At 37.2% G+C, this 25,634-nt stretch overlaps 1 protein-coding gene across 4 annotated transcripts in view; it reads right to left on the bottom strand.

Annotated features, from left to right (window-relative positions):
• Nucleotides 1–321: 321 nt before the first annotated feature.
• The window catches only part of TTC27 (tetratricopeptide repeat domain 27), a 111,873-nt gene continuing 86,560 nt past the window's right edge, over nucleotides 322–25,634 (bottom strand). For 2 of the 4 annotated variants that reach the window (XM_040553626.1, XM_040553628.1), the window contains exons 13-20: nucleotides 24,917–25,144; nucleotides 19,600–19,698; nucleotides 18,525–18,577; nucleotides 15,623–15,788; nucleotides 8,546–8,743; nucleotides 4,582–4,693; nucleotides 3,855–3,955; nucleotides 322–569 (exon numbers count right to left, since the gene is read on the bottom strand). In XM_040553626.1, the coding sequence (XP_040409560.1) occupies nucleotides 447–569; nucleotides 3,855–3,955; nucleotides 4,582–4,693; nucleotides 8,546–8,743; nucleotides 15,623–15,788; nucleotides 18,525–18,577; nucleotides 19,600–19,698; nucleotides 24,917–25,144 (1,080 nt within the window). In that variant the 3' untranslated portion in view covers nucleotides 322–446. The remainder of the gene's footprint in view (nucleotides 570–3,854; nucleotides 3,956–4,581; nucleotides 4,694–8,545; nucleotides 8,744–15,622; nucleotides 15,789–18,524; nucleotides 18,578–19,599; nucleotides 19,699–24,916; nucleotides 25,145–25,634) is intronic. The other 2 variants (XM_040553627.1, XM_040553629.1) reach the window with 1 other exon arrangement.

Raw genomic sequence — 25,634 nt, 5'->3', positions numbered from 1 at the left:
GCGCGCCCTCCGATTGGCTGTGTGCCTTGCTGGTGAGGGTGTGACAGGTGGGAGGGGGCCTCAGCTCCTGCCTCCACTCAGTCATCTGCCATCTTCTGCTGGCCCGCCAGCACCGTGGGTGAGGCACTCCGCAGGGGCCTGGCGCCGTCCATGTAATGCACTCAGGCAGAACTAATCCTCAAAAATCGCCCTATAAACACAACCAGCCCCGTTTCAGAAACTCTGGGCTTGAGGAAGCAGACACACAACTTTGTATGACAGTGAGAGCAGATAATCTTAAAAAGCAGTCTATTATCAGAAGAAAGCTGACCACAAGAACAGTGTTGTACAGAAAAATGTTTATTGCGACTGTTGTTGCATTAGAACTGTTACCATGTCATCAGCAAGTGCTGTGGCAAAACAAACATGTCATCCTTGTCTTCCAGTCACAAAATCTGGTCTGCATTTCAGCACTGGTCCCTCAGCTGGTTGCTCAGCTCCTGAAGTTCAGCAATCAAGTTGTCCATAGTTGTCACTTCATCAGCTATCTCGCTGTGAACCTCCTGGCTTGTTACATCTACAAAAAGCTGCTGCAGGACAAATAGAAACATGATTTTAAACTACACTTAGAGTTTCTCTGTTTCAGCAAAGAGATAGGGTTCAGGAGCCTCTTAACCACTATCCTGCCTCCTTTATTTTTAGCACCCACAATGGTATCCCTCTCCCTGTAAAGTCTATTTTGTGACAAAACAAATAAGGTATATACATACACACATACTTATGTAGACCTGCTGCCTGTACCAGCTACCTGGTATTTTGTCAAATGGGCCGAATCCCCCAGGCGACATTAGGTTTCTGCTCTGACCTGTACTGAGTCCTAACTGGGTCAAAAGCCATGGACTTCTGAGTTTTACCATGAAACTCAAATTTGAAGAGTATGTCAGACTACCAACTGCAGTTTACTAACCCACCTGCTTATAAAGTAGTAGCTGGAAATTTTAGTGACTATTTTCTCAGTGTCATACTCTGTTGCAATTTTCTCCAAAACCCCAAATAATATATGTTTTAACATTTAGTATCAAGATGTGCATGGGCTGAGACATGCATCTGTGCGTAATTAATTCATACAAGAGAAAAAAAGCACTAGCAAGTACTAAAAATAGTTTGTTCTTAAAGACCATAAGACATTAACAAAAACACAAAGTAGCTAACTCATGAGCAATCATAAATTTCATATATTTACAGGGAAACCATGGGGGAGGAATGCTAAATGACTAGTCTTGAGATACACAAGGTCTGACTGGAGCTGGACAGAACATGTTGCTATTGCAAGGCCACGAGCTGTCATTTGACTTACTACGGAGGCTACGTGAGGTACCACTCCACATAAACATGGTGGGGGGACACCCAAACACATTTCCCCTTTATTATGTAAAGGGAGAGTGATTCATATTTCATCTGATACAACAAAAAAACAATGTTCAGAGACAAAACAAACCCAGAAAAGAGAAGTTGTTCTGCAGTACATGTCATCATTGTATCATCAAAATATAATGAGACAACACAGATATGTAAATAAACAAAAATGTACTTAAATGGCCTGAACCAAGGTTTTCAATGTACTTCAGAACAGTCTTGTCACTGAACAAAGCAACATCTTCCAAGAAAACATGAACATGTTCCTGCTGCAAGTACAGAGGCTTTTCTGACTTTCAGCCCCAAAACCTCACACTGAAGATGTGACAAAAGTTCAGTTCTTTCTGGCTAAGACAGCTCAATAAATCAGGATGATGTAATTATTTATTCATTTTTTTCCCCACACAGTTAAAGAGTTCTATTCAACTAGATGCAGCCTGGGGAAGTTTCATGCACCATCGCTCTTTGGGTTTGTGCCTCACGTTTCCCCACGACAGCACCCACATTTCATGCATTTACGATACAGCTCCATGACCTCTCTCCTGTTTGGAGACCCCACCTGTCAGATCTGAATGATGCATGGGGCCAAGGAGAAGGGAGACCACTATGCTATTTGCCGGAGCATGCGACTGCCCAGAAGGCTCTGTACAGAAAGGAGCACATTAACAGCACATTTTCTCAGGGCAACTTTTCGCAGAGTCTGGCCACATCATATGTGGCACAATGCAGGGACTGGATTCTCAGAGATGGAGAACCAAGTAAAAGTGAGAAGTCTGAGAAGCGACATTGTTGCACTTGTACAAGACCTACTGATTTAGTCCAATTGCACGTCCCGACTACGAAATTTTGAACTTTTATCTTTTAAAAGTTATTTTCACTGCTCCTTTGTTCATTCTGGCACCTTAACTACCAAGTCTGCTCTTAGACACTCCAACCCCTCTTTTTTTTTTTTTTAAAGCCTTTTTCTGTATTAAAAGAAAAAACAAAACAATTGTACACTAGTATTTATTCATGAGGAAGCAAGAAGATGCTGCTGTTGAGTTTGGACACAAACAGTGTTAAACTGTTTGTGCATAGCATCTTACAGAAGATACTGAGGTTTTTAAACCCACAATCAACATACTTTGGACAATCAATTTGACTTCAAATTAAAAATAAGATGGATTCTTGAAAAGTATGTGAAAACAATTAGGTCACACCAACAGCTTTATCTCTACCATGTCAGTTTTCACAGAAACGCCATAAAGCTTAGAGAAACCATCATCTGACAACAGTATAAATATTAATTAAATTAGAACCTTCAGGAATTAAAAATACATTTTACTACACTGAACTATTCTTAATCTTTGATAGACTGCAAGATCTGGTATAATATAAACCACCTGTACTTCTGTTTGTATCATTTATGTCAAGTATTCTTGCTTTCTCTACAGTCTACAGGCTTTTTTTTTAAACCATTTTGTGAATCACAACACAACATACAAATTATGGCCTTTTTTTTTGGGCCACATTCCTAAGACTTAAATATGCTAGTATCTAAAAGCACCGTTAGTTATGGAGCTGGCTTGTGTCTGCTTATACAGCTTTCCAAGGCTCTTTATCCTTAAAATTATAGGACTTAAGAGAACGAGCCAAGTTTAACACACTGATGATGGATCAACACTTTGTAACACAAGCACATGTTATAAAACTTATGCTCTGTAATTCACATTTACTAAACCTCACACACAGCCAGGAAGAATACTTCTTTAGGACATTCAGTGCATTTTGAACAAAAACGTAATTGAGAACTGACTGATGTGGAATAAACAATTGTGTCCCAAGCTGTGGCTGTGTCTCACATGAGATAGTGGATAAAATTAGGATAATAATGGTGCAGAAACAGACTTGGCTCTTTGGGTGACTGGCTACAGAGGCAGAAACTGTAACTCCAAAATCCAAACATGATTCAAGTATGATAATCTTTTCCAAATAATTACTATTTGAATTGGTAGAGCATTCATGACAACGTTATTAAATATGCGTTTTGTCTCTCAATAAACGTTTCTAAAACACTTTCAAGTGACATAAAGTAGTCCTTACACACTTTGGTCCCTTCTAGAGGTTTATATGCACTTTCTTCTCAGACTGCCCCATGTTCCCCATAACTACACAACATTAAGGAGCAGGTCTTGAAATGACTGATTTCTTCCAAACAATTCAGTCTGTTTGCCCAACACTAAGTACAATTCTAACTTAGTCTGAAAGATAACATTGGAATTTTACGGTAGCAGTCAAATCCTAGCAGGAAGAAAGGAAATACAAGTCTATGTACAACTGGAATCCTTAACAATGTAGAGGTGAACATCTTTTTGATGATACACTGGGACAGAAAGATACTATTTTTATCTACAAATGACTTAAAACAGAAAAATGGGTTCTGGCAACAGAAGAAGGGTATTTTGTTCAAACATTCCTACCTTTGCTTTGGATGACAAGCCACGTAAGTTGAGCCGAGCTGAAGAAAGTATCTGTAAAGCTTCCTGATAATTAGATTTGTGCTTGCTGCATTTTATAGCAACTAGAATCCGAAGAGAAGGACCACAGAACAAACAAAAAACATTATGTCTATATCAATTATCTTTAACCAACATTCAATTAAAAATACCTTGATATTTTCCATATATAATGTTTGAATGCAATATCCTAAAAAAGAAACTCAAAGAAAAAGAATGACAGCTAATTTTGAGAAAATCAATCTAGACCCAGTCTATGACTAAAGGAATCCTTCTTAAACATGAATATTACAGCACAGAGTGAATAGTCCTACTGAGTTTAACTTCTGTACATCTCCCACCCATAAAGTATACACACAACCATCCTGGAGATGTTGGTATGGCACTGTCAATCAAATGTGACAATTTGAGGACTGAGTGAACTACTGATGCATTTTTCACTTGCACTATGAAATTCTTAGACCATGAAATACATTGGTAAACATGAAATCAATTGTGTTTATCATGCATAATGTTTGTTGACTCCCCTAACACAATCTTTACTTCATTTCAAGTCTAACATGTTCTACGTTAGAAGACTCCCAAAAGTAGGAATAAATATAATGGATAAGGTATAATTTTATTACTTTGCTTAATAAATATTTGCTACACTCTTCATGTATAATATTAACTCTACTCAGGTAGAACATACCATGTGCAATCTCTACGGCTCCTTTCACCACTTCCTTAAAAGAAGAAACATCTTTCTCCCAGTCACTTGATTGAATTTCACATTTATGTGCCTTTGTAAGACACTGCAGTGACTGCAAGGAGAGAAAAAAAAGAAAAAAGATCACTATGCATGAAAACAAACTAGGACACTAATTTAGTTTTAAGCAGCTCTGAAATTGATGCTCAGTCCAGAAAACGAATGCATCTTTACTGTGTTTGATTTTCTTTGAGTTGGAGTAGTATCCTTCTCCACAACGGTAAGCACCAGCTGTAACACAGATGTTCTTCACTGATATTGTATCTCAAGTATGACAGGCATATAAAGTAACATGTGTCTAATTTTTATCTTTTAAAAATCTGTCTAGACTGATGGATGTGACCCATGTTTGCCAAGTCATCATAATTAAATGCACATGAAAAAGTGGAAAATACTTGTACTCACACTTGGAAAAGTGATTTCGTAACTATTAAATGCTAACTGAAAACATCAAAGCTTTCTTTCTATATATGTATTTTTGATGAGTATATATTTTACAGACATCTATTAGTTGTTATACTGCACTGGTTCTCACTGTGAACAGGAAAAATGAAGAAAATAATTGTAAACAAGATGGCAGGAGCAACCCATTAAGAAAACAAGTATAATAAAGAGCTTGAAAGACACATGAAAAGTAAAGGAAAGCTTTTGTTTTCCTGTGGTTTAAGGACAAGAAAGAATAAAGTCTGCCAACTCATCTCATTATTGTAATTTTTGTTTACAACAAAACTGGACAATGGAAATCTGGTGATGTAGTATGAGAATTAGTACTCCATTAGCCAGAAGAAGAAATAAACAGTTCATGAGTGAAATTAATTATATTTGTATTTAAGGAGGTCATGAATAGAAGTCAGGACATACCACGGCTCAAAATGATACGCATAATTCATAGAATAATCTAAATTCAAAATTCACAGAATAATCTAAAAATGTATTTCATTAAATCCCTTAGCTCACTTCATAAAAGTTCAGTTGGCTAAATCAAAGCACACAAATCAATAGGAGAAAAAAAACTGAGAAGCAAAAATCAATTTTTGCTTTCTTGTTTTGTTTTCTTCCTATATCATCAGAAATACTAAAGACAAATGCATGTGAAAAGTTGCCTGGCTTGGTTCAATGACAACTCTTCAATCATCTTTTTAAAGAGTTTAAGTATTATATAAAGGAAGAAAAATCTTTCAGTGCAGTATATGTACAAGAGCACAAGAAAGACTTCTGATTGCAGAACATGGACAGATTAAATATAAGCTTCTAGGCTGATAAACCCCATATCTTTCTCTCTCCTACTGGAGTTCCAACATGGGCAATTGAACCGTTCATGCTGCTGAATGGCTGCAAATGGCAGTAAAGATGTATTAAGTCAAACCAGAGCAAATTAAATTTTTTTTTCCTGCCATAGTAGCCTAGGTCACAGTTGGTGGTAGCACTGGGCAATAGAGGCAAGAACTTCCAAGAGAAGGAACAACAGGCTTGTTTACAGCAGCCTGATTTTAATCTGCATGTATCTGAGTCAGAGAAGCAAGTTTTGATGATGGATGTCAGGGAAGGGAAAGAATTCAAAGCCTGATGGGTTGTTTGTTTGCACTTCTGGATCATGGATTTATCCTGGAATCCTGGAAGGAAACAGCAATGAGCTGGGGAGACTTTAAGGAACAGAAGGTTTTCAGTGACCTGGGTCTGGATCAGCAGGCAACTTGAAGGTTGGAAAGATTGTTTGGTGGGAAAGGGGTGGACTGGGTTCAGCACAGCAAATAATGTAGTGTTCAATGTGGTGGCAAGTCAGATACATGGAATTTTAAAAAGAAATATGTACTAAGTTAAAGTAAAAAAAGCAATGGTTTTACACTCCTAACTTGTAACCCCCATCTGACTTTGATTGAACTTACAAAGCAGTGTGTTGAATTGTAGCTGTAGACCCTAGTGATTCATGGTGTCAGATGTAACATTAGAACAGAAAGGCAAATAAACAAACAGGAAAAAATAACACCACAAAAACCCCTCTACAATATCCAGACAGACAAGGCTGTTCTGTCAGATGAAGTGTTAAGTACAGCACTGACTAAATATAATTAAATCTGTATTAAATATGGTATTGCATTATGGAACAAAGGTCAAACTCTGCATTTGTAAGGAGGTACACAATACTATGATAGATCTTTTCCATTTCTGTGTCCTGTGATGCCACAAAAAAGTAAATAATACCCTTTCAGAATTCACTGTCCTATTGAACAATAAATGTGGGTTGAAAACTGCAATAATACACCTGGAATTTTTCTGAAGATAACTATATTCACTTAATATCTGACACAAGATGATACTTGTGCCAAATAAATACTCAGTTTTTCACATTTTTGCTTTATAATATGATATCAGTGAGATCAGAAAAGCTACCAGTGGCTATCTAGTGTATTGTAAATTAGTTTATGCCGTGGCTGTAGACAGTTTTGCTCGGTGGTACCATCACACTATGATATTTGGACATGCACGTAGGCATACCTTAAGTATTTATAAACAAGGTCAGAGTTTGCAAGGCAAGCTAGACCACATGTTCCATAACGAGTCTGATTAGGAAACACAGTTAAATTCCTGTCTACTCTACAAATTGAAACCATGTTTTTTAACTGGGTTAGTGAAAAATACTGTGATGTAACCAGATCCTGATATGACTACATTTATAGTATAGACAGGGCCTCTGCTCGTTTGCATGTCTGAGTAAGAATCTGAGGATATATTACAGGATATTGCAGTGTCTGTATTTCTGAATTCTAAATAGGCCAAATCCCTTTTTGTCATTCAGCTGTAAAAAAAAAAAAAAAAAAGGGAAGAAAAAAGAGGGAGGAATTAGAGGTATCATGGACACTGACAAGGACTATACAAGACATTTCACAGAGCAGAGCATGAATAAGAAGACACTGAACAAGGCCCAAATAATTACAACTTTAACCCCACAGCATACGATTTGTAGGCCCAGCTATCTGCATAATATACTGGATATCAAGTGACAAGCAACCCTCTAGACTGACATTTTTGCCCTGGCCAAAGGCGTACCCCCACTAGGAAACACATACTGAATGCTGACCTTGTGTATTTTCAGCTTCAGTGAAGATCTGATAACCCATAAGTATTTTTGGAGTGCGCAAGGCCATTTGAATTTTGGAAATTTAACACCAAATGCAAAGCACAGTCTAGCATACAACAAAGTAAACACTTGCAGCACTGCAAAGATGTTATTTTTGGAAAGTGCAATCATCTCAATTACCTAGGAAATGATAGGAAAAGAGATGGAAGTTATCATAGCTAAAAGAAAGACAGGTAAAGAAGAGCCAACAGCTTAACAGGTTAAGAATTACTTAGCAATATTAAGTCCATTTTAAGGTAAGCGAGGACAAAGTACTTTTGCGCTGGGAACTCTGAGTAACAGACCAACCTCAACGTGCATTTTTCTTTAGAGGTGTCAAAGAAGAATTTAGATGGCTTATGATGCCACTGAATCATGCCATTATGATCTACTTTTTTTCCTCCAGAAGGTACAATATCTTGTCTTCAGAATTGTAGATCCCAATTAAAAATAAAAACATAATATAGCTATTAGACTGCTGCCAAGAAAAGCTTCAGAATATGAATCCAGGACAATGAACATGTATCGAGTTATAATGTTTTAAAATAAAATACTGATAAAAGAGATGGTTTTAAAAAATTTTTAAAAATGGATGTAAAACATCTTGGTCCTGTTAGATAATAAAAATGTGTGGTGTAGAAACACGAGAAACAGAAGATAAGCTTATAGAAACACTAAAGCAAAACATCTGGAACTAGAGCACGTCTTACTATCGTACTTAGTTTGCTAGAGAACAAAGTTTGTACCACAAGCGTGTATCGATAAAAACAAAAATCACAACACATTTACCTTTTCAATATCTTCACTGCTATCACTCTGTCCATTTCCATAAAGTTGGGCATAAAGTCTCCAGATTTCCCCATCATTTGTCACTCGTGAAGTCACTCGGCCCAGGAGCTCTTGCAATTTCCCCTTCAATCCACTTGCTACCTCTCCAGTAGGATCTGCCATCCCATTCACTACCGCCCTGACCAGAATAGCCAGCACCTTAAAAAAAGTAGCAGGAAAGTTTTGTTTCAACTCAAATCAACATCAGTATATATAATGAGCATCTTGGTATCTCTAGCATTTGGTCTCTATTCATGGATCACTAAAAAACAAATGTAACGCCATATAGCGAATATAGGATTATATGAATACTCCTACATATATATATATTCTTCAAATATATGAAGAAATAGATTATTAGGGGAATAATTCAACTAATTTAAACTTCATCTACAAGATTCTATGGTTGGAGAAGATATAGAGGTGAAAGAGTTAAGATGGAAATGTTGGGTTATCCTGACAGCCTAGCGTGCAAGAGGATAGCATAGGAAATTGCAGCAGCATCACAAAGATATTTTTATGTTGTAATATGGCTATAGAAAATATTAGTAAACAGGCTGAACCAGAGCATTTGAGGTAATGGAAGACACTGTTGTTTACAAGACCTTTATTTAGTTGCCTGCAGAAATTGAAAGTTATAAACTGGATGAGATGGAAAATTGGAAGTCAACTGAAGGCTACCCTGGGAAATTCTGTGTTTAATGTATTTCTAGTGAATTACTCGTCAGATCAGTTCAATCAAACTTTTTACAAGTACTCATTTAATGACATAACTTTCTGAGTCACTGACTAGAGAATGTGGGATCTGACCTGCAGAAATGCTGAGCACTTGCAGCTGCTAATGAACTTGATGGAAGCCAGGCTTTGCATGTATGAAATGCTACATAACACCAAGTAGCCCACAAAAAAAAAAAAAAAAAGCATAAGTCTGGGTCTTGAATTGGACACATAGAATTAGAAGACAGTTTCACTGCACCTCAGTTCCTTCTCATAAAAATGGAAGCAACAAACGTAAATCAATGAAGGCACTGGATCAAGTTAGAAGAAAATTAAACCTATGTAAGCTATGGCTTAATGAGAACTACCTTTCCTGTGTAGTACAGGAGAGAAACCAGCAAAGAAATAATCTTAACAATAAAAATAAATGAAAGTCTCTTAAGGTTTTCATTCAAGATAGGCAGGTGAAGGGTATACAAACACTCATTTGGCAACTTTAACACTTCAACATTTTTGTCCATAAATTCATATTTACTATGAAACTACATTAATAACAATACTAATATCAACCAACTAATATAAATAATTTTCAAAGATGATCAACCACAAACCACAAAAAACATACTGCTACTGTAGCAGAAGTAGGGCGGTGAGGCATCCTCACAAACCAAGATGTAGTTTAGTGGCAGCAAGTAAGACAAAAATTATCACAACATCAAAGGACAGTACACTTTAAATAAAAACCTGTGAAGTTTAGAATTTATGATGTCATTGTTCCAAAACTTTCCTTATACAGAATGATTCAAGTAACATACAATCTAAGGAATAATTACTGAGTTTAAACAAATTAAGTCCTTTGCAAAAAACAATCAAATCAAAATGTCTGATCTTGTTATGAAATGAATATTTAACAGAAAGTGAAAAAAAAAACCCTCCATCTCCCCAATTTCTTTTCAGATTCAACAGCAGAAATATCTGAACATCAGCTAAATGCACCCTCAACACCAAAACTGTAGGAATATATCACATACAAAATAATAGCCTGTTTTTTTTTTCTATTATAAAGGGCTCAGATTTTGACCTAGGATGATAGAAAATCTGATCAACTATTAATAGTCCAAAAGTTCTGAAATTCATATTGCATTCATGTTTTGGAAACTAAGGGAATAAAACCCAGCATTAAACCAATTGGGTGTTGTATAATTATTTGTTTGAAAAACACAAGCAAGTGCTGGTATTTCCATTAGCTTTGCATTGTCATGCATAACATAGAAGAGGTGTAAGAAGAAACTTTGTGATCCGTTTTGAAAAAGAACTAAAACTGGTCCTGAGGATTCATATATGTATGACTTCTCAATTTCTCAAGTTCATGGTAACAAAATTGTTCCTCTAAACTCTAAAAGTCCAGATGTGTATCACATATAGTTATAAAAACTTTTATAGACATATATTTTATTTGCACATGAAAAAAGTTTCCTCAGTCAGTAGTATTTAGCAACTGAAACATAACTCTTATTCCCATAGAGTTCATGCTTTGCTTTCACTTTAATCATAGTAATTTCTCATTTTTCTGTAATTCAGCACGTAAACATTAGCAGTACAGCAGTTAAAATAAAACCGGTGTGAAAGCCCAGATTAAAGGGTCCATTAAATACTAATGAATGATTAACGCTACTTGGCTGTGCCCAACTGTTCAATAAAGCTATTTAGAATTGCAGGTGAATTGTGCTAATGATCAAGAAGTAGTAGTAGGCTAACAGAGCATTCCATTTTAGACCATTGCCTATTTTAATTTATATCTGAGAGAATTAAGCTGCCACATGCACTGAACTGTTCAAGCAATGCTCTGCTGCCCAGGATCCTACACAAGCAGCAGTGTTATTTTTTTTTGGTTTGCCCCTTTTAATGAACTGTGCCCCATATGACCACTGTGCCCACTATTTGTGGTTAGTATGTCACATCATCTGCATTCTTCTTCCTCCTTTTCTTTTGAGAATGCGTATTTAACAAAAACTAAATGAAATGGGGACATGGGGACAAAACCTTAGACATACTAACGAACACAATCATTTTTAAATGCTGTGATCAGTTAGTCTCATTCCACAATTGTTCTCCAAAAAGTTCCTTTCATATAAAAATTCACTTCAAACCGTTTTTAGAAGCTTAACTAATGCGAATCAAGCTTGACTGTGCTCAGAAAAAGAACCCTCAGATACCAGATCCAAAATGACAGCTCTGCAGTCTATGATCTCTCCCTACACCCCTCCCAAATTAAACTTTTATAAGAAAGACAATTGTCATTAGTGAGCTACTTAAAAGGCAGAGGACTTCAAGAAGTATCAACCCTCTCTCCTCAAAATCCCCTTGGAACATTTCCTTGCAGCCTTTTATTAGAAAAGGGTCTGTCAGTATGAACCACTGAAGTGAGAATGGCATTTGATGGGAAGGGTAAGAGAAAATGTGTTAGATTCTCAAGAGCAGAGAAGTTGCAGAGGAACCATATTGTCCATACTTATGAATTCATATTCTTTGACAGTACAAGATGAAAATCCGGTTTCTGAAAGCATAGCTAAACAGTTTTTCCACCTGCAAAATAATTTTGTTATTTACAGAACTGCAACTTTCCAAGTAAAAAAATATTTCTTGTTTCCACAAGTATGCATGTTGTGCAAAGCAGTGTTACTAGCAGTTGCAGAAATTTCTTGGCTGCATTTACAGCCTCAGACTAATATTTCAGAGGCTAAGAAGAAAGTTACAGCAAGCTTTCTCCTCAGGTCCTTTCCAATGACTCATCAGTAAAACTGCTGTATTGGACTTCCGGAGGGCTGACTTTGAGCTGCTCAGGACGCTGGTTGGCCGAGTCCCTTGGGAGGCGGTTCTGGAGGGCAGAGGAGTCCAGGAAGGCTGGGCGTTCCTCAAGAAGGAAATCTTAACGGCACAGGAGTGGTCCGTCCCCATGTGCCCAAAGACGAGCCGGCGTGGAAGAAGACCGGCCTGGCTCAACAGAGAGTTGCGGCTTGTGCTTAGCAGAAAAAAGAAGGTTTATAATCTTTGGAAAAAAGGGCGGGCCACTGAGGAGGACTACAAGGATGTAGCGAGGCTGTGCAGGGAGAAAATTAGAAAGGCCAAAGCTCATCTGGAGCTCAACCTGGCTACTGCCGTTAAAGACAACAAAAAATCCTTTTACAAATATATCAACGCGAAACAGAGGACTAAGGAGAATCTCCATCCTTTACTGGATGCGAGGGGAAACCTAGTTACTAAGGATGAGGAAAAGGCTGAGGCGCTTAATGCCGCCTTTGCCTCAGTCTTTAGCGGCAATACCGGTTGTTCTCTGGATACCCAGTGCCCTGAGCTGGTGGAAGGGGATGGGGAGCAGGATGTGGCCTTCGCTATTCATGAGGAAATGGTTGGCGACCTGCTACGGAGCTTGGATGTGCGCAAGTCGATGGGGCCGGATGGGATGCACCCGAGGGTACTGAAAGAACTGGCGGAGGAGCTGGCCGAGCCGCTTTCCATCATTTATCAGCAGTCCTGGCTATTGGGGGAGGTCCCAGTTGACTGGCGGCTAGCCAATGTGACGCCCATCTATAAGAAGGGCCGGAGGGCAGACCCGGGGAACTATAGGCCTGTCAGTTTGACCTCAGTGCCAGGAAAGCTCATGGAGCAGATTATCTTGAGGGTCATCACGCAGCACTTGCAGGGCAAGCAGGCGATCAGGCCCAGTCAGCATGGGTTTATGAAAGGCGGGTCCTGCTTGACGAACCTGATCTCCTTCTATGACAAAGTGACGCGCTTGGTGGATGGGGGAAAGGCTGTGGATGTGGTTTACCTTGACCTCAGTAAGGTTTTTGACACCGTTCCCCACAACATTCTCCTCAAGAAACTGGCTGCTCGGGGCTTGGACTGGCGTACGCTTCGCTGGGTTAGAAACTGGCTGGATAGCCGGGCCCAGAGAGTTGTGGTGAATGGAGTCAAATCTGGTTGGAGGCTGGTCACTAGTGGTGTCCCACAGGGCTCGGTACTGGGGCCGGTCCTCTTTAATGTCTTTATCGATGATCTGGATGAGGGCGTCCAGTGCACCCTCAGTAAGTTTGCAGATGACACCAAGCTAAGTGCGTGTGTCGATCTGCTCGAGGGCAGGAAGGCTCTGCAGGAGGATCTGGATAGGCTGGAGCGATGGGCTGAGGTCAACTGTATGAAGTTCAACAAGGCCAAGTACCGGGTCCTGCACCTGGGGCGCAACAACCCCAAGCAGAGCTACAGGCTGGGAGATGAGTGGCTGGAAAGCTGCCTGGCCGAGAAGGACCTGGGAGTATTGGTTGATAGTCGGCTGAATATGAGCCAGCAGTGTGCTCAGGTGGCCAAGAAGGCCAACAGCATCCTGGCCTGTATAAGAAGCAGCGTGGCCAGCAGGGCTAGGGAAGTGATTGTGCCCCTGTACTCGGCTCTGGTGAGGCCGCACCTCGAGTACTGTGTTCAGTTTTGGGCCCCTCGCTACAGGAAGGACATGGACGTGCTCGAGCGAGTCCAGAGAAGGGCGACCAAGCTGGTGAGGGGTCTGGAGAACAAGTCTTACGAGGAGCGGCTGAGGGAGCTGGGCTTGTTCAGCCTGGAGAAGAGGAGGCTCAGGGGCGACCTTATCGCTCTCTACAGTTACCTTAAAGGAGGCTGTAGAGAGGTGGGGGTTGGTCTGTTCTCCCACGTGCCTGGTGACAGGACGAGGGGGAATGGGCGAAAGTTGCGACAGGGGAGTTTTAGGTTGGATGTTAGGAAGTACTTCTTTACCGAAAGGGTTATTAAGCATTGGAACGGGCTGCCCAGGGAGGTGGTGGAGTCACCATCCCTGGAGGTCTTTAAAAGACATTTAGATGTAGAGCTTAGCGATATGGTTTAGTGGAGTACTTAGTGTTAGGTCGGAGGTTGGACTCGATGATCTTGAGGTCTCTTCCAACCTAGAAATCTGTGTCTGTGTCTGTATCTACTATCTGAAGTTATACATAATTCAATAAGTAAAAGTTGTCAAGGTATATTTCTCAGTAAGTTCAAGAATATAAAAGCAAATACAGAAATTTAAAGAATTTTAAGAACCAGTAAAAGGGAGGTAAGAGAGCATGCTTTAAATATTATAAGGGACTACTAGGAAACAGGGAATTTTGATAAGTACCTCCCCTCTTGTAACATTTTATTGTATTGTTGATCATTTATAAGGAGCCCTTCTGTTTCTCCTTATTAAGTTCTGTCTGCAGAATCTGTACATACTTATATTCAGCCTCATGATATCCTGATCTCAGAACCTTTGCCACAAGGATAACATCATTTAATTACTAGAATAACTTAAATGCAAAATTTCTCAAAGCTCCATTCTGAACTCAGAAGTCTAGTGCAGAAAAACAGCAATGACGTAACAGAAATCACAGAGGAAGATATAAATGCCTTACTGTTATTGGAAGAAATCAGTGATTTACAAATATGACTGGATACTACGCAGAAATTAAATATATATCAATGTATCTGTTGTAATTACACAAACCAAGGACATTTCAAATTATAAATATTCAAGCGCACACTCTTATTTGATGCATTCAGTCTCCCAAAAGGAATCCTGCAACACTGATTGGGCTAAAAGTGATTTGTATATGAAGGTCCAATGACTGTTTTCTGTTTTCACAAAGAACTGCAATGAATTAGCACTGGAAGAAACTGGTTGAATTAGAGTATTTATTCTTTTGTCTGTATTTTTTTTCCTCTCTAAATTCCTACCTTCTGTTTTACTATTAATTAGTTTAGTAGTGTATCAAAATCTGTGACTCCTACAAATATTAAATATAACCTGAGAGAAGAGAATATATCTGTTCCGGATTATTAAGAGCCATCATTCTGACTATAATGCATTCATCAATTCCTATCTATGAAACATAACTCACTTTCAAAGGCTCTTCTGTGGAATTTTCAAACACACTGGAAAAGCTCGCCTTTCTTTAAGCTAAATTAATTTATATTACTTCTGATACAGACATATGCAGGAACAATGTGGAAAGGTAGGGTTTTGCACTGCCTTTTATTTAAGAATAGACCTGAAAACTGCCAGGTTCATTTGCCCTTTTACATTGTCTGAAACAATCTGGATGCAAAGGTTTTCCTGTTTGTTCGTTTTTGTTTTAGATACTTAAGTCATTACAGTCCAGATGTCAAAAATTTAAATGGCTTGCCTACATAACTTCATTGGTACGCGCACTATCATTACTGATAAAATTATCAGCAGTATTCTCTGCCTCACAAGAAAAAACATAGAATGACTTACTATGAAAACTTCCCCACCTGTGTATCCTTGTACTTTTCTCTTAAGTCCATAAGCCGGTGATAAGCTTTAATTGCTTCTGAAAACTCTCCAACATCTGTACTGGTGAGAAGATAGTTCTCCCAAATTTGCCAGTGCTCATAGTTGCACTTGAGTGCTTCCTGGAGGGTTCGAAATGCTTTGATTCTAAATAATAATAAAAAAAGAAGAAAAAGAAAGAAGATTCCATACAAGTATATGAAAATCAATTGTCATTCTATCAACTAAAAGGCTATTTTTATAAATCTGTTTAAAAAACAATACAATGTAAAAATTGTCGTTCACAATTTATAATACTGACACTTCCTTGTCTTCTCTTGCCAATTACCTTCTATCAGTTCACTCCTCAGTATGCTCTGTTGTCTGATCTAGGTTACCTCTATGTTAGCTCTCAACTACATTCTGGCAAAGTTATGTACGCAGAGCGCAAAAATTCACTGTAATTGTGCCATCTATATTGATATTTTCTTTCTTGAATTTTTAACTGAAACCATGAGAAAATAACCTTACTCACACTACAGTTGCAGAACACATTAAAAATAATTTAAAAACCCAACTTTGCAACTTAAAGAATTTATTTTTCCATAACTGAGGTCATGGCAGGTGCAGAATGACACTGATTCTTTTCATCTTAGAACTGTGAAATGATGACAAGATACCAAAGGGATGGGATGTAAATCCTGTTTCTCAAATCATCACTTGCTACACTCAAAGTCCTCTAGGTTCTCAAAATGAATCTCCTATGTAATCATATGATGGAGTATCTTTATCCAGTGCAACACGTGAACCAGTTCATATCCAAACTGGAGCGAGTACACAGCACCAGTGCACTATGCTGCCTTGGAAACCAGGAATCTCTCACCCAAAGGAGAGAGGAACAGCCTGTTTGTTTTGAGAAAAGTAAGATCTAAATTTCAAAGACCTCCTAGAACTCATAGAAAATTATCAGGTAAACTGAATAGTAGATTCTAGTTTCATCACATTTTTTTTTTCTTAAGGAAATTCAGAATACATAAAGTGTGTGGACTCTTAAAAAACAAACAAATCCAAAACACAACAAAACGCCTTTCATTTGGGTGTCAGCAAGCTGTTTGCATAGTGTTTTCAAAAAACTTACATATTTTCTATTTCTCTGTGGAATTACACTGCTAAGCCTTAACCAAATGAACAACTCTTGGGTGGGACTGATTTAAGAGCCTGGCTGGAGCAAAAGAAAACAATTAGCTTTAATATCTTATTTTTCTTTTTCTCAGTCCTCTCTCCCCCATCCTTTTCTTTTTCTTTTTTCCTTTTTTTTTGTGGTTAGTAGGCTTGAAAAATAAGTGAACACTTTCACCACTGCTTTTCTCCCCCAAAATAAATTATACTGAAGCAAGCTACAACAGATACACTCTGTTTTCAAAGTGAATTAAACAAAATCGCACACAGTCTTTATGTATGAGTGATTAGACAAATAATATATTTCAAGTAGCTACTCCAGAGCAAATAGAGGACACACTCAGCTATTACTATATAAAACCATCTTATGGTTTCCTCTACACATATTCCTCTCCAACATGATTTACTTGGAAAAAAAGGTCAAAACCTACCCCTCTTTACTGTTTTTGATGTTACATTTAGCACGTTAAATCACAAGAGCAGATTCACAATCATAATCAAAGTGAAACTGATCATTCAGTAGTGTCTCAGCCTCGTAACTGATGAATGAAAATGATTTTGATTACAGATACTTTTATGAATCAAGCATTAGCCAATACACTGAGCACTTAACATACTCTTGAACTCTATGCAAAAGGAAGAGCAATCTATCAGAAGCAGTCTAAGATAAAAAAAAACACAGTGAGGAAAGTGATTTTGGTATAAATGTGCAATCACCTTATTTTCAAAAAGGCTACAGAAAAATTAATAGAGGAAGCACTATATGATTTGATAATTAAACTGTGCATTCTTAAGGCACTACTGAAGATGCAAGAAACTAATGAAAAGGTAAAACAAGCTTTTGACTTCTACTATACTTTTTAGCCTTAAGCAGTCATTCAACCTTCACTTTCTCTTCCCTCCTGCTCCCATTAACATATCTAATCATCTCTTCAATTTATTTACAATATTAGTTCCCACATTTCCATCATACGCTTAATGTTCCTTATATGTAAACTTACTATTCTTTTTCTTTCTTGTTTTTCCCCATGACTGCATAACTGTATAAACTGATACCAGATTTTAAGTGTTTTTTTTTTTAATCTTATTTTATTATTTCATTCTTTAGGAATGAGTCAATGTGAAAATTCTTCTTAAATATTAAGTTCCTGCAGGTATTGTGTGTCTACAAGTAATTTTTATTACATTGAGTTGAAATACAAAATAAGAAATGTAGTCCATTTAGGTTAAAGCTTCTTGTACTAATGCTTAAATTGGAAGGAAAAGAACAAGTGAGCTTTTATGTGTGTAGGCCTCCATCTGCTTTCATAACTTGAAAAATAAATTGCATGTTTTCCCTTAAATCTCCTGAGATAAATGTAGTATGAATTAACATAGGTTTGAATATATGGTTTGTTTGAAATGGACATATCTGTCTAAAATAATCAAATTAGTTTTCAAATTTAGTATGAATGTTTTGCACTGGTTATACTTACTACACCATAAATACATTTAACAAGAAAAAAGTGTAGTCTGAGAAGCTGCTACTTTATAAAGATTATGAAAACACATTTATGGCAAAATGAAGTTATCAACAATCCAACCCAAGAGAGAGAACTGAAGGGACAGGAATTATGAAAATAGAGTTAAGCACATTATGAAGATAAAAAACAATGTCAAAAAGAAAAGGAAATCCCAATTATTTGTTTTGGAAGCAGTAACATCTAATCCTTTTGAAGTACTTACTTCTGTTTTAATCTGATATATGCAGTTGATAAATTGTTCCAGGCCTCAGCATTCTACAACAAAAGTACCACCAAAAACATTATTTACTTCATAAAAATATGTAAATTAAACTGTGAAATACCGGTTTTGCTAATCATGCATATTATCACACATTAATATATCATGCGTGCTACAACGCAGTCAAAATGCTACATTAAAATGGAAAATATTGCATGAAAATATAAATAAATAGATAATTACTGATTAATAGCAACATTTGGTAATATGTCTTTAACAGTCTTCTGTTTGGAATACACTATGTTAGCTCTTGCCTCCCTCCGGTTTAAACCATAAAGAGGCATCCTTCACTTGGATCTAACTGGAATGGATAGAGAGGTCACTGCTGCCAGCAGCTGATCACTTCTCACCACTTGGAAGCTACTTACCTACACCTCTCTAGTAGGGAAATAAGATCATCTGAATGTCCCTTAACGTATCTCTTGCAAAACTACCAGGGTCAGTTCCAACAGTGTTTATCAATGGCTTTAGTTGAAAAGGATTGCACAGTGCTCAATCATCGTTCTGGTAAAACCAGCAAAGCTCTGCTCTGTGTACAATATTGTATACATGCTTGCTCCGTGCATCCTGAAAAACTGGCAAAAAAAGGTCCATCCTTGTGCTCACAAACTACATAGTAACAAATTTACCTGTCATACAACCACTTATTTGACTTTTTTCCCCCACATAAAAGCATTTGATTACTTAGAGGACTAAGTATTTTAATTTAGTGTTTTATCTCTCCTTGTGTTCTACTCTTTCCCTTTTCCCTCTGTTTTAGCAATGTATGCAAGCATAAAGGAATTTTCTGGTCAAACATATTTTGACATTCACACACAGCTATTTGGACAAAGTTAAGTTTTGGGCAAGTATTTTTATGATGCCTCATGACAAAAATATATCCTTTATGTAAAAGTTTAATTTATTCAGAGGGCTAAAGTTTAAAGAAGTTTTTCATTATTGCTTTGCTTGTTTATAATGAAAACATCCTTGTTGCTTTTAGATAAGCCATCTGAATTGCTTGTTGAAATGTACATACATCTGGTTCCAATGTCACACAGCGCTGAAATGCTTTGGCAGCACCTTCATAGCCTTCTAAAGTAATGTATGCACAGCCCAAGGAAAACCATACACCTAGCTGGAAAGAAAAATGGATGATTACATATACACGTACATATTTCTACACAAAAGTTTTGCCTCGATGCTCAAAAACACATTATTTTTATTCATTATACTTGATTTTCAGCTATAATATGTTGCATCAGAATAAATAATAACGTGTATGCAGAATATAGGAAATCTTTAAAGTTTTAATAAATATAGATAAACAGGTGTTGACTATAGAGACCACTTAATCATACATGAAGTGCTCTTTAACAGCATGTCTTCATTTAGAGAGTAAAGTGACAACTATTCATAGGTTTGTACATTTTGCTTTAACTTGTGAAAAATTCATATTCACTTCATATCATTATAATTAGGTCAAATGGCAAATACTAAGAAACTTATTTCAGGGAAGCCACATTTTACAAGAAACTTTTCTGATGTTTCTGATCAAGCTGTTGGCTCATATGCAGGGAGCTGTTTACCCCTATAGATTAATTGTGAACTCCATAGCAGATATTTTATGCATCTGTGTCCAGATCTGTCATTACTCTTAGTCTCTCAGCCCCAATTTAGAATCAGTAAGAACATCTGATCCAGCTGGATTAATCTGAGTTACCTGCTATACAGCTTATAGTTAATCTGCTTCACAACTTTGCTTAGATCCCAGCATGTAAATGCATCACATCCATCACTGTTGGATCTGGCACCCAGGTGGGCGGTCTTCAATATATCAAGAAAAGAACTCAACAAGCTTGGCAATAAAGATCTTTTTTTGCATTTGGGAGTGTATTTGGGATGACTGATCACGTGGATGTATTAACAGGCTAAGGTGGTTCTGCTAATTATACCTGGCCTGTGCAAACATGAAAATCTACTTTTCAGCACTGTCAGCCTGTCACCTTTCATGATGCTTAAATTCATCACTCTGAGAAGAAACTGCACATGAACAGAAAACCATTTGTTTCCCAAATCTCAGAGGGGAAAATTTATAGGAAATAAATTTACTCCAGTTTTATTTCTGAGTCACTTTTATCCATCCAGTTTCCAGAAGACCAGCATTCCCACATGGCAGCCACCTTATTAACTCACCTTTCTCTACTTTCTAGATTGACAACTACCTGGACAAGAAAAGTGAGGTAAGAGACAGGAGGAATCAAATATGAAACTGAAGGCTAACTACAACAGTATAGCGAAGGATATAGTTAAATTGTGCCTCTGTCAAGAGCGACAAAAGTAAGTCATTGCATTTATTCTTCTTCAAACAAATAATTATGCCACAGATTCCCTTCTGGCCTTGTACTTCCAGCATCTGATTGACTAAAACTTCCACCATTTTCATTTCTGAGTCATTTCTGAGGATGATTATGAGCAGCTGCATCTCTCAGCTTAACCTGAGCATGTCTATCAACCCTTAAGCTTGTCAACTCTTTTCTCAAAGAAAAGTCACAACACAAGGAGAAAGGAAAATGATTCTTTATCTCTGTGGAGAAAAGCTATATAAGCAGGCACCAAGCAAAAGCTTTTTTTTTTTTTTTTTTTTTTGGTAATTTGAAACAAGATACTTTGCCTAGCAGTAACTATGCATGAAGGTTTCAACTGAATGGAAAAAAAAAATATCTGAGAATTGCCCATACTGGAGAGGGCTGGGAAAGGTCTCCAGAAGAGATGCTAAATGAACAGTGAGATGAAAAGTCTCTGGAGTAGGAATTAAGACAAGGAGCTAAGATACTGTAGTATGGGGGCACAAAATATACAGCAAATGGAATGGGTCATGCAGATAGAAAAATACTGCCATATGTTAAAGAAAGCTTCAGCATCAATCATAAGTAATTAACTCCGTAAATGAACAACAGGACTGGTACAGATTAAAATTTCAGGCCTTAGTTGGAAAAAAAAACAATATAAAGACTGCATCTCCAGATACTTGACTAAAATGGAGAACGTAACATACTGAGGGATATTAGAAGGCTGTGAAAGTAGAAAACTCAGAAAATACAGGGAGATTTAAATTACTCCATATAATTCAGTAAATAACAGTGAATGCAATTCCAAGGCTAAAATTTTATGAACAAGTTAGTCAGAAGATAATACTTATCTCGATTCTGACCATTATGAATGATCAGGTTCAAAAGGTTACCATACAAAAGATGCTTGTAACTACCTTGATTCAAGAGTCCTTCAAGAACAAAGGCAGAACATTTAATATAGAAGATGCTAATTTTAAGTGCTGCTTCAAAACAGAGAAGCTATATTAAAAATAAAAGAGGCAGCTAAAAGAGCAAAAGGTCTGCAGAAGACTTGAAAAATTTGAAGACATTTCAAGGCTTGGAGCAACAGCATACTGCCATTCAAAAAAACATTTAAAAAGACCAGACAATCATAACAGTTAAATGAAAGGAGATTAAGAGGACACACTTCAATATGATTTGCTAGATTGATCAGAAAGCTAGAAAAGAACTCATTTGACAGATTAAATGAGAATATATGGTAGCTAAGAAAAACATAGGTTCATCAGCTTGATCTACTGTTGCACTGAAATGGTATTTTACTGTTCCTTAGATAGGTGCATCTAAGAGAAAGTGTGCATGAATTTCTTCCATGATATAAGGACAGTAACTTTTTAATAATATATTTAGGATACAGTTTAAGAATGGATTTATAGCTTTTCTGAGTGGAAAGAATGGTGAGAATTCCCTTTTTATTGGGAAGGGCATGAAATTTGCTGAATCCACTGGCTGATGTAATAACTGCTCTGAGGAAAGTGACTGACTGAAAGGTAGTGCAATGAAAACTTCATCCACAGTTCAAAGAAAGTTTTGTCAAGACTTGTGGAACTAGGTTAAAGTTCTTTTTTTTTTTTTCAAATAAAAAAAATGTGTTGGCTAGAGGTTCAAATCTTGCTACTGATTGGAAAAACACATGAAAATGAACTGTAACATTTTCTCCTTTTCAGGACAGAAGACAGTGACCAGCAAAGGAAGATAATTTGGGATTAGTCTCTGTTAAAACTTGCCATCAGGAATTTCCAGACAAGTCTTTAATAAGTGTAAATGATCATGAAATTTTTTAACTAAGTCTAAACAATTCTCTTATATTAGTGTGAATATGGTTCCAAAACAACCAGTTTAAAGTATACCTGAAAAAAAAAAAGCAAACTAAAAACTCAGATGTATGAAGAAATTTTCTGTATTTTTAAAGCAATTTCTAGTATTCACATATGGCAAATACATGTATATTTTTTTCAAAATCTAGTGAATTCTTTAGTATAATACTCTTAGGAGGATAATAGTGTTAGTTTAGAGACTATCTTTACCCTGCAGAGCAAAGTTAGTCTTTGGAGTTAGTAATTAAAATGTTAAGAGCTCTGAGTGAAATCCTAAGTACCTTTTTAATTACTCATTTTTGGCATAGTTTATCTGCTTTATAATTGTTTCCTTTGAATGCATCACACTGGCAGAACACATAGCTTTAAGAAAGCAGAGACCTGATATCATTTTTTCCAATGAAAGATACTAGCTCAACTCTTGTTTAACTTACTTTTATAATTACAGGAGGAATGAGAAGGAGACTTGTCGAGAATAAGGCTCACTGCATTGTCCATAGCTTTAAATTTCCGATATAGTTGATAGCAAGCTGATTTCTAAAATGTGACTCTTTTCCCAAATTTGAGAGAGATCACTTGTTTTGCCTGACACCCAGGAATATTAGCCTGAGAAGTTATGTTTATTAGTTATATGTTACTGTTTATTAACATAAAAGATGATTCCTCCTTTCTTGCAGACTTTGTGAAAAAGAGCATGGACACAAAAAGGGTGCCATGAACACTGTTTCTGGAAAATTCAAACATGAAGTGACTGGGTATAGAGAACCATACATTACTTAGTATGTGAACTAACAAATCTGTAATTTAACAAGCTGTAAGCTCTGTTTTATATAGACTTTCACAGTCAGAGAACTCACTGCATGGGCTCTTTGATCTCTCCTCCTTTCTCTTTCCACAATCTACTGGAATTGTCTCAGCCTATCCTTGCAAGATGCTCTTAGTGAAAGTATAAGAGAAGTGCAGCTGTCACCCATTAGGCACACACTGAAACAAGTAATTCTGTGAGCAGTAGTACTAATGAAGATGGGTTTCAGATATATTTCAACTGTGAGATTTTAATTCTTTTGTTCATTCTCCAAAGTCTAGTTACAGTGGTGGTCAGCTCATACTGCAGAGATCCACATCAGAGATTTCCACTAAATTTCACCAATTGGCCAAAGAGCACATAGGCTTAAAGGAGGGTTGACAGAGAATGGTTTTATCCATCAGGTATCTGGAGGATTCATTTGCTGCCGTCTTAAATGCCTTCTTCCAAAAAGGTTTCTCATAACCACTAAAAAGAAAATTTCTTTGTAATAGGGAGTCCTTGTTTACCTTACAAATTATTCACAATTCTGGAAACAATGAATTTTCCTCATGTTCCCTGTATTAAAGAGAATTCAGGAGAATTTAGAGTCATCTGCCCCTCTGCTCTTTGTGCACAGAACATCCCAGAATAGGAAACAATTCATCTCTCTAGTGACAAAACACAGACAGACTTCAGAAGACAGCGATATGCCAATCCACGCTACCCATTTACTCAATCTGTTTGTTTGAAACAATTCATCTGAATCTTAAATAGAGCTTCCTGAGCAACACGAAGAGGAAATGTTCACTTTCCTATATGGTCTGGACTGTTTTTCTTGGATTGTCTTTCACTTTAAACTTCCTTTGGATAGAACGGAAAATAAAATGGCATCTCAGCAGAATGTTTCTCAGTTTTGAGCCCTGTAGGCCAACTTCTACAACCCTTCATTCTCTGTGAGTCCTCTGGATTTCAATAAGGCTCCTATCTGAGTCACAGTATTTATTTTGTTGGCATTGGCATTCCCTGAGACAATAAGGGAACTGAAGACAAGCGAAGCATTTTTGTTCATTTTGATGTCCATTCTAAAGGTGTTTTTAAGTTATCTGGAGTTCATTTGAATCAGAACAAGACAGATTCACTGGAAGAAAACACATCTTGTAAATACTGAACAGATTCAGGATATCTGAGAAGTTGGAGACCTTTGAGGCTTTTCTAAAGCAGAAGCATACTAGTAGTTATGTGGAATGCAAAACAGCTATTTTGACATTTTTGCACGGAATTACCTTCTAAAAAAGTACAGAATCCTTCAAAACTTAAGACACCAACTAAAACATAGCCGTATTTGTATAATTTCCCAACCTGCATAGGGTTGATCTGCACTGAACGTTCAAAGCACTCCACACATTCCCTGAATTCCCGGTTGCGGAGATGGAGGAAGCCTTTAGAGCGCTGTGCACGGGCACTGCGGTGCCGAGAGAGCTCCCAGGCCTTGTCATAGTACTGGTGGTCTTTAAGAACATCACCAAGCAAACAATATAATCCTGGTGTTTCCTTCTTCTCTAGCTCTCGTCTCAGTATTTCTTCCGCCTGTTAAAGAATAGAGAGAAATCAACTCATTAATTGGGCAATTTATCTTCAGTTAATCACTTATCTGAACAAATACCACTTTAGCACCTTATAATCATCAGTTAAAAACTAAGAAATGGGGATAGATAGGAAACAGTATCTTGATCCAACATGGCAAAGATAAAGTCTAGAGAGAATCTAATTCCAATCTGTTCTAAAAAAAAAAAAAAAACAACGAAAAAAACACACAAAAAACAAAAACAAAAAACAAACCACAATACTTCACGATCATCGTAATATAGTGGCCTTTGGTTTAATGCACCAAGGGAAACATACCCATCAAAGCAAGAAGGAGCCAGATCCTAATTTTATATTTTATGTGTGTATTCTGTATTAAGAGCAAGTATCAGTCTTGGACATCAAACCCACACCTACCTCATGGCAATGCAATATCAGCATCATTAGCATATGTGCAATCCTGTTGGTGTATCATCTGTGGTTTTTACATATC

This window comes from Cygnus olor, chromosome 3 (assembly GCF_009769625.2).
Source record: "Cygnus olor isolate bCygOlo1 chromosome 3, bCygOlo1.pri.v2, whole genome shotgun sequence".
NCBI lineage: Eukaryota > Metazoa > Chordata > Aves > Anseriformes > Anatidae > Cygnus > Cygnus olor.
This window is presented reverse-complemented; position numbering and strand designations above follow the sequence as displayed.